General features: G+C 40.0%; 1 protein-coding gene across 1 annotated transcript; it reads right to left on the reverse strand.

The window, feature by feature from the left end:
• Nucleotides 1–456: 456 nt before the first annotated feature.
• On the reverse strand, nucleotides 457–11730 carry HSPA14 (heat shock protein family A (Hsp70) member 14). The gene is made up of 14 exons (XM_054631753.2): nucleotides 11611–11730; nucleotides 11292–11372; nucleotides 11122–11204; nucleotides 10391–10439; nucleotides 9530–9623; nucleotides 9314–9404; nucleotides 8215–8319; nucleotides 7463–7624; nucleotides 6880–7035; nucleotides 5566–5668; nucleotides 3831–4043; nucleotides 3270–3443; nucleotides 2358–2428; nucleotides 457–1119 (listed from the first exon to the last, which is right to left on the reverse strand). The coding sequence occupies exons 1-14, from the start codon at nucleotides 11665–11667 to the stop codon at nucleotides 1041–1043; spliced, it is 1518 nt and encodes a 505-aa protein (XP_054487728.1). The 5' UTR covers nucleotides 11668–11730; the 3' UTR covers nucleotides 457–1040.
• Between the last annotated feature and the right edge of the window lie 4659 nt (nucleotides 11731–16389).

Below are 16389 nucleotides of genomic sequence, written 5' to 3' on the forward strand. Positions count from 1 at the left end.
CAGGGTGTTTAATTAACCACCTCCCTGGGGCAGCCCATTCCAATGTCTAATTACCTTTAATGTGAAGAAATTCCTCCCACTGTCCCACCCAAAGCTCTCCTGTCACAGCTGAGTCACTAACCTCTCATCCTGGGGCTCTTTTTCCCAGGGAACCACTGACAGGAAGGCCCCGTTCAGGCAGATAATGGAATACAAGCCTCTGGAAACCCAGACTGGGAGCCCTTGCTGTGTTCTCTAATTCTTGAGGCTTCTCTGTGACACTTGCAGTGTTTTACACTGTTGTAAGCACTGAACTTGTTGTCCCTTTACTGCACTTTAGGCTGACACCCTCATATTCCATAACCACACTTGCCTGCTCCATCTCATTATTGAAAAAACCTGCCAACTTACACCCACACAAATGTATGACAATACAGATTTAAAACAGTACCACACATAATGGAGATTGCCAGGATCTGCATAAAAAATGTATTTTTTAATAACATATAAATAAGCACACTTAATTCTTACATTTCTCAGGTAATATGAAAAAAAAACATTTTACAGAAAAAACTTTTGAAAAAAAAAATTAATCTGCTCAAGAGGCCAGCACAAATGGGCTCCACCTTCATGGTTTTGGGCAATATCAAGACACCACAGGATTCTGGTATAAAATGAGTAGATTTTCACCAGTCTCATTCTCACTGGTTCAGAGCTATACTACTGAAGCCACAGTTGCACTGGCTGAATGGGTACAAGACCTGATTAGTCAAGGAAAAATCTTCAAACTATGTAATATGCTTGTTGCTGAACCACAGGCATTTGTGCTTTGCATTTTGTAAACCAAGTGCTGGTAATTCAACAATCTGCTGTTCACATGTCTTGACTAACGTTTTGCACCACACTCTAAAACAGACTTGGTGGCAGAATAACTTGGTGGCATTTTAGTTTATTACAGTTCTCTAAGAATCATGAGAGACATCACAGAGAGTCACTGCTTTGGCAGAAAAGCCAGTAAGCGACAAAAATCAAGTTAGAAAAATGTTGCCTTCCAAAATGGCCTATGATGCCACTTCAACAGTGATGATTTCACACTTTCCAGTATCTTGATCTGTGCAGGTGACGTGCAAGGACCCATCCCTAGATAAAAGAGAGAGTTATGTTTAGGATTATCTCAACACCACACTTACTGCATGTGCCAGAGAGGATAAGCAACAGCGTTCACACAGATGAAAGGATGACAGATCAGCATCAAAATATCCAGGGACAAACATGCCTCAACACAGATGAAATGGGTTTATGAAATTAAGTTTAATTTAGTCCATGTTTTTATATGCACTTTTTGCCCTTAAAGCATCTATCTTCTCTACATATGTTGGAATTAATCAAAGAACACATTTAAATATTGCAATTGAATTTATTTTCTACAGGTTTGTAAATAGAATATATGGTAATATTATTCAACTGAGTAAGAGCAGTGGATTGATAAACATTTCTTGTCATAGCATGAGAACTTGACTTCTGAAGTGTAAGTAGTCTTTAAATTCCAAGGATCTCCTTCAACAAGGAAAACCTTAATTGTTAAAATCCAAGACTTTAGAAACAGTATTGAGCCCTATTTCAGCTAGGCATACAGTCACACAGAGTAAATTTAGGTACAAATAGATGTTCCCTACTAAACTTCTCTCCCTTTTACACTCAAATATTTCTTAAACCTCCTTCCAAATAATGATGTTTTTCTGCATGATAGAGTTGCATCTATAATCCCCAAAATGTTTTCCTTATCAGTGCTCAGTATAAATCTCTGTATGACAAACCAGGCATTTTGGGTGAGGTCTGTTAACAGGCATTAATACACCTGACAGCTAACATAAGAAAATGAAGTATTTTGAAACTTAAATAGCAAGTAGAAATTTCCTGTGGCACTGTTTCTCTGTTTAACAAGCCTGCCTCTGAAAGGACAGGGCCACTGTAAATTCTGCAATCCTTCATAACTAAAAAAGACAAAACCTCCTTCAGCTTTTCCCAAGAGTGTGGGCATTCAGCAAAGCTCCCCAACCCACTTCCAGAGGAAGTCTGAGATCCTGACTGCTCTCATGCATGGTCAAACTGATCAACAGTTCAGAAGTTGCTAAAAATAATCTACACAATTGTATTAAGCTTTGTTTCTTTAAGAATCAAACAATGACAGCACCAAAGGTACTGCAGAAAACCCACATTTCTACAGAATTTACCCCTGCTAGGACTGTACAGCCCTGTGACCAAAGAAATGCTGACATTTCTCTCTCTCAAAAAAAATTAAATACTCTGTAACAGAAGCAAAGACTGTCAGAAGTGTGACATAGCAGGGCAAACAGCAGAACAAGTGCTTTGGGTACCTTTTCATTGTGAGAACAGTTAATATATCATGTAGGCCATTCTCCTTTTTATCCAAATCCTGGAGTACAATCTATTAAAAAAAAAAAGGTTTGATTACATTAGATTTTTCAAGTTCTTGATCAGCAGTTCAAGGGAAGTGACACAACAGCTAAGATGCTAAAATTCATGCATTTTAGCTATTTGCACTATTATTTTTATGCTTTGGTTCAGGATGTATGCCCAAGATAGATGATGTACCTATCACTCCCACAGCATCCTTTAGAATCAGAACTGTAATTATTAGGTAACATCCCTTCCCTATCCCCTTTAAAGCTCTTTGGGCAGAATTAAAGTGGAATAACAATCTTCTTAAATATTCCATCAATTTCAGACACATTGCCCCTTCCCTGATGCTTTCCAAGGAAAGCACAACTGTTTCAAAAAAGCTGTGATCTCTCTGTGGGTTGATTCCTAAACAACTTTAAACCCTCACTTGAAAAAAACATTTCATCTTACCACTATGATAAACCAAATTCAACACTTAATAACAATGTCCAATCTAGGGAGATCAAAAAGGGAGATCAACACATTAGCTATACCATTTTCTTCATCAGTTTTATTTTTAAAATGTTCAAGGATCTGTGTACGACTGGAATCACTGGTAAAGATCTCTCATCCCAGGTGATCTTTTTACAGTAGTGCCATGTGTCAAATCCTGTCAGCCATTCAGGAATTCAAAAGGGAAACTTCAGTACTTTACAAAGTAGGTCAATATTTTGCATGTGCAGAAGAAGAATTAAAAGACCAATACCAAAGAAATGCATGTCACTGTAATTTCCTAACAATAAATTTTGGTGTTGGTGAAATTGGTTTCTGTTTTTTTTCCCCAGGAGGCTGCTGTTAAAACTGCACAGGAGTGTGCACACACTCACCTGTGCAAATTTCTCTTCTTCATTCATGGGACTCTTCCCCAATGACTCGTAGAGCTCAAGGCACACAGAGGAAATGTTTCCAGGAGCATGCAGGGTGTGCTGCCTTCGAGCTGGCAGTGGTGTCCCTGATGGAAACAGCACTGTGAATTTGTCAGCCCCTGACTCATCTACTCCCTTAAAAAAGAATAAAAAGAACATAGTTCATGTTTTTCTTTAAGTGCTTCATTGAGCTGCAAGTGTTACAACAATGCTCCACAAGAAGTCCAAGCTTCATTCCCTCTGTCACATTTACCATCCCAGCAAGTAAAAACCCTGACATTCCTACCAATGAGAAGTCCAGCTATTGCAACATAGGAAAGAAACAATTATCTCCCTTAAAATCAGTTTTTCCTGTCAATTTTTTTTATCAATAAACCTAAGTTACCATGTACTGCTGATCTATAGCAAATCTGTAGCAGTAATAACAGACCAATGCTGTTTCTCTAACATTGATCACACATAGCCAGTGCTATATATTCACTGCAGCAGGAAAATTTTCTAATATTCTAATTTTAGCCTTACCTTAAGAAGAATATCTTTGGCAGAACACTCAATGAGTGCATCTTCTTCTAACAAGGTATTCTCTTTTCCTAGCAGGATTCCTGCCTCTATGGCTGCACCAATGGGAATAACTTCATCTGGAGGAATTGAATTCAGTAATTCCACAGTTGGGAAAATATCTTTGATCAGCTGCTGTAGCTTTGGGATTCGAGCAGACCCACCACAAAGAACTACCTGGAAAATACATCATAATAATCTCAAATCTTTAGTCTGTGAAATAAAACAGACAGGTCACACCCTGCTGTGCAAAAATGGATACTGCTCCACTGGGATATTTTATCATCTGCAGTTGTTGATATAAAAATTGATGTAATCTTTGGTTGACTTGATACTTTTGTTTCTGAAATTAAAGGAAATACGGTATCTTTGAAAAGTTTCTCTTACAGCAACAGTCACCTAAATAAAGTAACACAATTGAAAAATTCATCACAAAAAGAACTTCAGGTTCAAAGGGACTTTCAAAGGTGATCTAGTCCAACCTCCTGGCCAGACCAGGCACAGTTACAACAGGCTGCTCAGGACCATTCCTGCACAGATACTGTATTCCACAGACTCTGTAGCCCCTTAATTCAGCATCTGATTTCCCTCATATTACACATTCCTTTCCTGGAATCTAAAATTTCCCCATGCTGTAACTTGTGCTGCTTGCCACTCACACTTCCATCATGTACCTTTAGGAAGGAGCAAGTCAGGTTTTATCCAGAAATCCAAGTCTTATTACAGAGACTTTGGTGAAATTAGCCAGATCTGGAAAGAAAGCTAACTCCTACTTTTCCTCATGTAAAACATAAACCTAATTTACACCTCTGAAGTTATCTATTTTTACATTTTAAGTGTTCCACTGCCCTCCATCCAAAGCACTAAAGCCTGAAAGAGCCTGAAAGGCCACCTAAAAACCACTGCCACCAGAAAACAAAAGCCATTCTTTGAACAATGGCCTGGTATACTTCATTATCAATCAGAGCAACTGAGATGTGACACAAAAAACACTAATTAAAAGTCTGAAACAGCATCAAGTGTCACTGAAAGCACCAGGCAGCTCCAGCTGCAGACCTGATGAGCCAATTCTGGCAGCAATGAATGCAGCACCACTTGCCAAGCACAGGTACAAAGGGGGTGAGATGAATTTCCCCTCTTACACCAAGGCAAGAGAGACATGAATCAAACTACTGCTGTCTGCTGCCTTGCTCACATCTTTGGGACTAAAGCACTCTCTGGTTTGGCACCTCCTGTTGTTTTTAAGCCAGCAAGGAAGAGCACAAGCACCAAGTGGACACTTAGTGATCTGTTCAAGTTTAAGTCAAAACTTTGCCTTTCTTCAGAAGTGTCAGCAAACCCTGTCCAAAGTTCAATGCAGGCAGAACAAAGCCCACAGACTGAACTTAAGGAAGGTACTCCTCAGCTTGAATTTGGGCAGTTACACAAATACACCAAAAGGAGACAAATCCTCCCCACCACTCGATATGCAGCAGTAAAAACACACAATTGAATGTTACTATACCTTATACTTAATTTCAGATACCTGAAATGAAAGCAAATACAACAGTTCTAAAGATCCTGAATCTATAGACTTTGTTGGATCCCAGTCAAAACTGCTTAAATATATCATGACATAATCTCAGACTGCAAGGAAGACAGGCCCCACAAGCTTTGTTCTTGTGGAAGTGTCCTACAGACACATGATTTCTATTATTACCTTATTAATGTCATCTGCTGTAAATCCAACTTGCTGCAAGAGCTTTTTAATTGCTTCTACACATTTACTAAAAAGTGAAGAACAGATAAGTTCAAATCTGGCCCTAAAAGAGAAAAATAAAACATTCAAAAAGGATCATGTCATCCATTAGAGACAAGTACCTGAAATGGAAGAACAGTAATTTTTAGAATACACTTTAGTTCTCCAGCTGGTACTAAAGGATTTAAAAAAAATAGTATTTTCCCATCATTAATCTTCAAGCAATTTAGTTGTTGTGGAAGTACCTGTGCTATTAGTTCTCTCAACAACACCTACATGAATATACATTCATTCTTCAGTGTACTCCAGAGGAAAAAAAACAGTATTGTTGTCTTGACAACACCAGTATTGCTGTCTTGACTCATGCCAAAAAAAAAAAATAAAGAAAAATTCTGGAACTGCTTAATGATCTGTTAAATGAATACAAGGATTTAATTTTTAGAGGCAAATCAAGCTGTGCCCTGATTTTCACACAGGGAGCAGATTAAGCAAATTAAAAAGCAAACTTGTGCTTGCCTTTGTCTATTTCAAGCCTGCAAAGGAAGTTCTACTCTGAATGACTATCACAAACCAAAGTCTGCAACACTGATCCACAGGACTGGCATCCTGATCCAAATGGAGCTGACCCCATTTATACAGTATTGCTTCTCACACTTTCAAACATGCTGTGCCTTATTTGAGCAGCTCCAACTGCTGCAGTTCTGGAATGGAAAAGTCTGTTTCATTTTGCTAAAGCTGCTGCTGCCTAGAAGAGCAATCAAAGTGAGCTAAAAATCTCAGTAAGAGATCATCCCAAGGGAAAAGAGACTGAGTAGGACACAGCAGTAGGAACAAAAAGACAGAAAATGTCTTTCTAGTCCAGCTCTCACTGAGAAGCAACATCAAGACTTGCAGGACTCCTACCATTCTGGATCTCATTTAAGTGAAGAGTCCACATGGCATCTTTTCTTTAAGGAAAGTACAACAAAAACAGTATGGGGAAGGAAACAGCCACCTTGATTCACTGCAGTATCTACTCCCCTCCAATCAACAACCAGACTCTGGAGATGGGGTCTCATTGTGCATTTTTGCACTTCATTTTCTAACCATCGACACTGTTACTGTGACTGCCCTGACCACTACAGATTGCAGCAGAAGAGAACCACCAACATGAAACAGCAGGTTTGCCTTCAATCTTACTTCCTTCTCTAAAATAAACACCATCAGAAATCAAAGCTTACTGAATATCCATAATACCACCTAGAAAAATTTCAGTAGCTTCAAGATCTGCCTTACCTGGACACATTGCAATCAAAATCCAATCCATCATACAATGAATCCACAAAACAGTTTGCACTTCCCAGGGTGGATAAAGAGTGTTTTGCAATATCAGCACTGTTCATTAACTTCATCATGGCTCTGGGATTTCCTCTAATATCATGTTTACAAGACCTATTAAAAAAAAACCCCAAAAGATGATACCAGTTTAAAAAGACAGGAATTTGATGGTAACTTTCTGAAAGGAAGAACAGGTTAGAGCTCTTGCACTTTTTTTCTGTAAACATTTTAGCATTAACTACAATGCCACTACTGAAAGTTTGCACACATCATTTGGACACAAAAGAGTCCACAGCTGAGCCCTTACAGTTTAACACCAACTTCAGGCAACATTCACCCACACCCAGGCATTTCCCAGTCTTCCTCCTCCCAGGCATTCCCCTGACTTCCTCCTGTTTGGGGCAGTCAGACTGCTCCTTCAGCATCATCTTTACTTGAACCATTTCACCAACAGAAATTCTGCTAATTTTTTTTTTTTAAGCAAGCACCACATAATGAAGATCCTGTCCTAACAGCAACATGCTTGGAATTCAAATCTTACCTCTGAAATTCAGAAGCTAAGTGTTGTGCTAGAGCTTCTGTGAAGCAAACCCCACCAATGCCATCATCTGTGTTCGTAGCAAGTACACGATATATTCCACTGTTTACTTCTATAACTGTGATAGAAAGTGATGTTCCACCCAGTTTATAAACCAGCACGTTGCTGCCACATGAAAAAAATGAAATTGAAAGTAGCATTAATTTTGACACATTGTTAAAAGGTTACCACCATGTATTGAAGGTTTTAATCAGACAAGAAATATATGAGAATGGTAAAGAAACACCACACCACAAGAAGAACAAAAAAGTTAAAACTGACAGCAGTCTTTAGTATTTTGAAAGTGAATTATTTACATATTCATAAAGATGAATATATTCAACCAGATGCACTTACTGAACCCAGGAGCTCTGCTTTAGTTCTTCCAGCCAACATAAAATGATCCCATCTCCCCACAATTAAAACCAGCTATGCCAAAATATGTTTAAAAGGGAATGCATTTTTCTTCAAGGCAATCAGCTTATTAAACAGAAAGTTGGAAAATGGGAACAAATCTTTAAAGACAATTCTCAAAGTATAAAGACCAAAGCAAAGGGATTTAATACACTACAAAGTTACAACTTCTAAATGCTTATTGTCTTAAGAGAAAAAAGCAAAACAAGCCTCGTGCTAAGGCAACATGGCATTCCCTCATTTAAGATTTCTCAGCATTTAGGTACAGCAGCTTAAAAATAAATAAAATATTGGGATTTTACCTTTTCCCAGTAGGTGAGTCTTGGCCAATTCCATAAGCAAGGAGAGCTGCAGATGGTTCATGAATTAATCTCATAACATTGAACCCAGCAGCTGCAGCTGCTTCCCTGCAATGAGCCACAACAGCATTTCATTTTACTTTAAGATTTCACCTGAACTACATGTGCCACCTAATCAGACCTTCTTTATAGCATGGTATCAACAAAACTGAGTGACTGAAAAAGTACCAAGGTCAGTTGCTACTGAGTTCTTCAAAGAACTGGATCTTCTGTGTGCTCACTATCAAAGAAAACACTGGTCTATCAGACTACATATCCCATAAAAACTGCAGAAAACCCTGCAACTACACCCCACCCTAAATCAAACTTGGTAACTTATCAGGTGTGCTGTTAAAATTCTTTGATACATTATTTCAACAGGTAACAAATCAATTCACCATGCCTCACTTGCAACATTTAATTTACATGTTTTCTTGAAACTTCAGTAACCCTGGGAATGCCCTACAACTTGTTTCCTCCAATTTGAAATTGTACCAGAGCAATAGAATGTTTCATTATAGACATTGCAAATCCCCAGCTTGCAGCTTTCTGACCAACTTTTAGGTGTGTTTTATTTCTTTCTTTCATGCCAGTTAAATGTAAAGGCTTCTACATATCAGAAGGCAAAAATAGATGCTGCCATTTATGCTCAGCTTTAAGCACGCTTATGTTTACAATGCAGACTTCAAGAGGCCATGTAGCACCACTCTGGGGAGGATGGAGGGCAGGGAGGGGAAATTAGGAGGAGGGTGAGAAACTATTTGCATTTCAAAGGGGTCACTGAAGATCCTGATCTGAAATGTGATTCTATCCCTGATGAAATTAAAATTTCCTCTCACTTCAGTGATTCAGAATTTCCTTTTGGTCACATCAGCAAATTCCCATTGAAAGTTTTCCACTCATGATTAAATCTCTTGCTTTCATATTTTCCCAGTTTAAATAACATCTCAGTATCTTGACTGATGGTCATAAATTGAAGTTCAGCAGCAGAATTCCCAGTGCTGGTCTTCAAGTCCATCTGCTTTAGGCACATAAAATATCAGAAAAACCTCAATGCTCTTACCCAAGGGCATTTTTCTGATTCTCTCCAAAATCAAATGGTACAGTGACAACAACATCATTCACATCTGAACCCAAAGCAGACTGGGCAGTCTCTGTTTAGAAACACAGGCAGAGCATGGTGATTAAAAGCAAATAATGAAAAAATATATGACATCTTAAAAAAGAAAAGGACAGCTTAAAAAGCTAAAACATGTAAATTAATTTAATTATTATATACCTTTCATTTTACTGAAAATTAGTTTTGCCACATCTTCTGGGTTAATAAGTTTGTTATCTATTTCATACTGAAGTTTCCCATTCTTCTCAATCATCTGTAAACAAAACCAACACACCTTGGTCAGACAGCAATTTGGTCAATAACAAAAAGTAATGTTTAATTTAGGCTCTGTTTAAAGTAAAAAGCACTGGACTGTGTAAACACTCCCTGTCTTAGCATTCTACTACAAGGGAATAAACACCTTCAACATGCTTATCAAAGACCTGTAGCATATGACAGACATGACAGGGACATTTAAGACTTTAAAGAGTCAAGATTCTCCCTTTCTATTAAATTTTCCTGAGTACAAAAGCAATGTTTAGAGCAAAAGTACACTCCTGGTTATATTCCATAAGAAAAGTCCCAGCTATTTATAAAATCACACCAATATGAACAGCAGAAATCTCACCCATTTGTTATGAATGCATTTTCCAGGAGAATTTTTCTCCTGTTTTGCAAAATTTTCCAGCAACAAGGACAGCATTATGCATATTAAATACTGAGATTAAATCAGCTGGTTAAAGATGTTAACCACAAGGTGCTGCAACTTGAGTATCTTCCACTAGCTCTAAGAAAAACCACAATGCTACTACCTAAATATATTAGGATTCATCTGTTTGAAGGATGGCCAAGAGAGAAAAAATTCTGTTGGAACTAAGTATATTATGCTGGCAGACCCCAGAACATGGTTATCTACTGGACAAAAACAGAAACATTCCACACAGCAGCAAAGGGACATCATATGATGAGAGCTGATCACTACAGGACACAGACATGGTATGGCCCAAGCAATAATAAAATGATATAAATCATCATACTCACAGAGCATTTGCTTTCTGCAATATATTTCTTTGCCTGAGGGTCACCAGAGCTGTCCATAAAAATTGAAAATAACAAAATCAATCATGCATTCAAGGTTAATTGCACAGATGCATCTTACTGATATTCCTTTTACATTTCTAACACATCAAGCTATGCTTGAACCACAAATTCTTGGTTTCACTCTACAGATACATTTATAGAGTAGAAGAAAACCCAAAAGTTCTGACTGGTGGCATTTTTCATTCTTCTTTCCTAAAACTTATGATTGAAAAAATACCTAATAATTACGGAAAAGGGAAAGCAAAACCCAACACGTTGTTTTAACCTGCTATCCCCCATGAACATTTATAAACTATTTCAGTGAAGTTCTGCATCTGAGAAATACAGAATGGACAACATCTTGTCAGCTCCAGTCAATAAAAGGGCTGTAACACACAGCTAGGTCATCACTAAAAAGTTTTTTCACATCTCTGATGTTTACTCCAACTCAAGAGGTTTAGTTCTACTGTCACTGTAATTGCCAGTGCAAATTATCACAGGTCTCTAACAGGAATCACAAAAGGCACTAAGCAACAGTTTCATTATTGCAATAGAAGCAACACAAAGTTATTTGCGTTTTTCACAAGGTGTTGGGGCATGGCTGGACTCCATGATCTTTAAGGTCCCTTCCAACCCAGTCACTCTGTAAATTCCATAATTTCTCACCGCCCCTTCCACACCCCTTCTCTTACCTTCGCCCAAGGATCTGCTTCACTTTCACGACAGTGTTTGAAATATTTCTTATCCTGCTTTGCTTCGCAGCTAAGCCAACAACCTGAGGGAAAAATAAATGAAAACAAAATGGAAAAGCTAAGTAGCAGGCAGAGCCACCCCAGAGCGCCCCGCGGAGGGGCAGCCTCACCTCCTCGCTCTCCGAGAACGCCACGACCGCGGGGGTGACCCTGTCCCCGGCGTCGTTGGCGACCACGTCGGCGCGACCATCCTGAGGGGAGAGAGAGAGAGAGAGGGAGGCAGACCGTGAGCCTGTGGGGGGCTGCACCGCCGAGGGGCCTCTCCGAACGGCCCTGCCCGGGCCCCCCGAGCGGCAGAACCCCTGCCCGGGCCCCCCGAGCGGCTCTGCCCCTGCCCGAGCCCCCTGAGCGGCAGAACCCCTGCCCGCACCCCCTGAGCGGCGCTGCCCCTGCCTGTGTCCGAGCCCCCCGAGCGCGCCCTGCCCTCACCTTGTACACGGCGGCACACGCACAGGTGGCTCCCAGGTGAACTCCGATGGCCGCCATTGCCCCCGACGTGCCTCGCGCGGGCCACTCCCAGCCAATCCCGCGCCGCGTTGCGCCGTCACCGGCGGGACAGCCAATGAGAAAAAAGCAGAGCGAGTGGCGTCATCGCGCATAGCAACGGAGGCAGACTGCGCGCGCGAGGCGCGCGGTTTTGGCGGGAAGCGGCGCTGAGGCGGCTCCATGAGAGATTGCGTAACCCGGGACAGCGGCGGAGAGAAAATGGGAGAGCGGGACTAGAAAATAGAGAAATTAAATTAGAGAATCGAGATCAGAGCGGAGAAAGCGGCAAGTGATCGTGTGGTTGAAGTCGCTGGCACCTCTCGCGGTTGTGAAAAAGGCGTATTTTATGATTGGCTTTTCGCAAATATTAAAATGAATATTATATGTGTTGTGTTAGAAAGTTATGCTGTATTAATTCTCTTTAGTGTGTTAAATATAGTTTTAGGTTATAAAAAATGTTAAAATAGAAACTGTGCTATGTAGGATATTTTTTTTAAAGAAAGGACTCACAGCGAGATACCAGCCATAGGACACCTCAATCTTTCAGAGAAAAAGAATTTATTGCTCTCTTATCAGGAGAAACGAACTTCTTCCCTCCTCGAAGGCGCTGCTAGGATTCAGAGGAAGAAGTTGACGATGACTAGACAGAATCCTGTGTTTGAATGGAATTTATGCATCATGTATAAATATGAATATGCAACAGGCTATTGTTTTTAAGGGTTAATCCTCTGTTAATGTGTGTCCTTTTTCGGGCTGGTGCTGCCCAGAAAAAGGTACCCGGACGTCCGAAACTCTTTGTCTCTATTGTCTCATATTGTCCTAATCCTAATTGTCCAAATTATTATTACTCTAATTGTATTACTATTTTATTACTATTAAACTTTTAAAATTTAAAAACCAAGTGATTGGTGTTTTTCACACAGTTTAATTACTGGCAGTGAAGCGCATGAAGGGAGAGGTTGGAAATCACAGAATCGCAGAACCTTTTCCATTAGGTTGTGTGAAAAATGCCAGTCACTCGTTTTTAAAATTTTAGAAGTTTAATAGTAATAAAAAGGTTATAAAAATAGCAACATAATTAGAGTAATAATAATTTGGACAATTAGGATTAGGACAATATGAGACAATAGAGACAAAGAGTTTCGGACGTCCGGGTACCTTTTTCTGGGCAGCACCAGCCCGAAAAAGGACACACATTAACAGAGGATTAACCCTTAAAAACAATAGCCTGTTGCATATTCATACACCTCATACATGATGCATAAATTCCATTCAAACACAGGATTCTGTCTGGTCAATGTCAGCTTCTTCTTCTGCATCCTGACAGTATGTTCAAGGCTGAGCGAGATGGAAGTTCATTTCTTCTGATAATGGAGCAATAAATTCTTTTTCTTTGAAAGATTTAGGTGTCCTGTGGCTGCTATCTTGGTGCAAATCCTTTCTTTAAAAAGAAGTATCTTACATAGCACAGTTTCTATTTTAACATTATGTTATAACCCAAAACTGTATTTAACACAGTACTTAAGAAAATTAACACAGCATAACTTTCTAACATAATACATATAATATTAATTTTAATATTTGTGAAGAGCCAATCATAAAATATTCATTTTTCACAGTTGGAAAAAGACTTCTGAGATCACTGAGTCCAACCAGTGACCAAACACCATCCTGCCAACCAGACCATGGCCCTGAATGCCTTGTCCAGACTTTCCTCAAGCATTCCCAGGGATGGTGACTCCACCACCTCCCTGGGCAGCCTGTTCCACTGTCTAATCATCATTTCTGTGAAGAAATTCCTCCTGTTAGGAAAATTAATCCACTAACATCAGAGGCTTATGTCTAAAAAGGAGACAGATGAGTCCTTTTACTTTATTCAAATAAAGAGAGAGGCCATGGGGCATTCCCCTGGGATCTCTCAAATTTTTGGAGGACGCAGCCTCCCCTCCCTTTTTATCCATATATTATATATTCTTATATTATATATCCTTATATTACATTTATATAATTTCCTGGCCACATTTCCCTTCTCTCTTTCCCCATTGGCTGAGGTACTTGAGAGGTACAGACTTTCCAATACACCTGATACCAAAGATTTCCCTCTAATCTATCACCCTCCCTTTTAATTTTTAATTCTTATGGTATTTAGGGGTTTTTCTTCCCCATTGTTTCCTTCATCTTTCAATGTCTAATTTCATCTATCAGCAAACTTAAAGTTTATTTGTAAAAGCAAATATCTTTTTCCATTCATCAGTGGAATCCTTCCCATTGTTTCTTTTATCTCCCAGTGCTAGTTTTACCTACCAGCAGACCCACAGCTTGTTTGTAAAGACAAACCTGCTATTCCTCTCACTCATAATTGTGAAAAACATGCTCACTCTCCTGTGAGAATGTAAAAAGTTTAATAAAGGACAGTAGGAGACCAGGACCATAGGGGTGGTTATTATGGTGGGTGCATCATGGCACTGATCTTCAGAGACACCCCTTAAATACCTTTTCCCTTACATCAGCCTGTTACATATTCATAGACCCTTATGCATAATAAACCTTTCCCCAAGCTAGTTTACATTTCCAAGAATTATATAGCATATCTCCTCCCTGGCTCCACCTTTTTAGAGCATGCATATTCCTTGGCTGTGGTTTTAGTCCTTTTTTATCATCATCTTCAGTTTTGGCCCTGGCCCACATTGTCTTCACGTGGTGAGTGCTGAAAGTTGGCACATCTGTAGCAGGTGTCTTCTTCATATGTTCATTGGATGCTATCCCATCCAAGCAGGCATTTTAACACAAGTATACTTATATCAGCTATTTCACTACTATGTCTGAGCTTAATTAACAACAGAAAAACTGAAAATAGAAACAGAAATAATATATATTTATAACAAAGTTACTCTAACACTACACCTATGGAATCCATTTTAATATTTGTAAAAAGCCAATATTATAATATGTATCTATAACATAAATCCAACCTTCCTATATGACAGAAATATCTCTGTACCTAGTGCTGTAGGTTGAGTTGAAGTGCTGGTTTTCCATCATCTAACAAGGCATGAGCAATGCTTTGCTGAAAGCAAAGCTCATTGTCCCAGAAAGCTACACTGCTGTTAAAGAAATTCATTCTCAATGCCACAGGACAGGGAAGGAAAAAAAAATTATCTCTAATCACTCCTGGGGAAATCAGCATCACAGAAATTCACAGAAAAACACAGAAATTCATCATGGCCAGAGCAGTGTGCCAGCACCTCCACAGATTTCGTGTGGTCCCATAAAAGGAACTGCAAAATTATCAAAGGACAGGCCAGGCCACCTCACACTGTCCAGGTGACAGCACTTGTGTAGGTTTGGGTGCTCATTTGCATCTCATTTCCATAGGGAGGCTAAATGCCCCTCTGGGCCATCTCACTGCATTGCTCTGAAACAAAGATTGTCCTTACCTTGTTTGTAAATGATAAGTTGAAGGTTAAAGGAATGGACCAAGCTCACATAGAGGTGAAAGTTGTGGAGTGGCAAAGGAATTGTCTGTCCCAGAACAGATCCCAAGGTTCTTGAGTCATGGGATGTTGTCATCTTATTTCAAAAGTCTCATGCCTTCTCAGTGGTTTCTTGTGTGCAGCTCCTCACAGCACTGCCTCCTTCTCAGTACATGTGACAAACTCCATCCCTCCCCTCACCCAGCTACCCCACTCTTTTATAGCACTCATCCTTATTGGACACAGCTGTGGCCTGTGAAGGGCAGGCCTGTTCCTAATCTTTGGTGATCAGTACAGCTGCAGCTCCTCAGGGGTGAGATTGCCTTCTGCACTATCTTTATTTTCTTACATTCTGTCCCTCCACGATGGGATAAATCTTCTTTTGGGTAACTGAGCTTGCTGGAGGTGCCCAAAAGCTGCAGCTCAGCTGCCAGCAGTCCATGCCCCAGAGGTGATGGCAGTGTGACAAAGGCAAAGCTTATACAGCTGGGAACAATCCCTTTGGAGGGTGTCCAAACTGTAGCTCCTTTCTGTCTTTTGTAAATGGAGGAATGAAAAGAGAAAAAGGATAGAAGTGGGCAGAGGAGAGCAGTGGGGACTGGAAAAAGGTATTGTAGAAGGGGGATGCTCCCCGTGATGCTTTTGGCAAAAGAAAAGAGAAGGAAGTCTGGGAAGACACACAAAATGTGAGGGTAAAAGAGAACATAGGCCCCGATACAGAAACCAAAATATTTTTCCTGTACTTTCCTTCAAATCCTAATACTGGTTGCACCATTTATGTCAGCATGCAGGTATTTAGAACCCAAGCCAAAATGTGTAATCTGTGCATGGCAAAGTGCTCGTGGCCACCCTGGTAACAACTCCTACACAGCTAAGGACACCCACAGTTATTTTCCAGTTGTTGTGCCACAGACATGGCCATATGGACACACAGAAATTCTGCTTGTCTTAACCAAAGCAATTAATGTTCCTGCCAGGTGTAAGCAAACCTGAGTGGTAGCAGGTAAGAAATTCCTTGGCAGAGGTTTGTGGTGGCAAGTGGTGTTTGCTGAGGAGTGAAAAGCCCTTGTCTGCCCTTCCTGCTTTTGGGAATTGTTCTTATCTCATGGGAAGTTCAGACACTTCACTGAGCTTGAGTGAGCTGATAGATGGGACAACAACCCACCTCTAAATAAAGAGTGGGAGCAGCAGCCTGGCTTTGGAATTTGATCTTGCACTCCTCTGCAAGAGCTATTTCTCTGAGGCAGGA

The sequence above is a fragment of the Agelaius phoeniceus genome, chromosome 5 (assembly GCF_051311805.1).
Source record: "Agelaius phoeniceus isolate bAgePho1 chromosome 5, bAgePho1.hap1, whole genome shotgun sequence".
NCBI lineage: Eukaryota > Metazoa > Chordata > Aves > Passeriformes > Icteridae > Agelaius > Agelaius phoeniceus.

Bases quoted from the DNA above. Each gene is read 5' to 3' on its own strand.
- HSPA14 (XM_054631753.2), bottom strand. From the start codon at position 11,667: ATGGCGGCCATCGGAGTTCACCTGGGAGCCACCTGTGCGTGTGCCGCC. The intron at 7,036-7,462 runs GTAAGATTTGAA...TTTTTTTAATAG, and splicing joins TTAGCTTCTGAATTTCAGAG to GTCTTGTAAACATGATATTA. The intron at 5,669-6,879 runs GTAAGGCAGATC...TTTCTCTTTTAG, and splicing joins TTTGATTGCAATGTGTCCAG to GGCCAGATTTGAACTTATCT.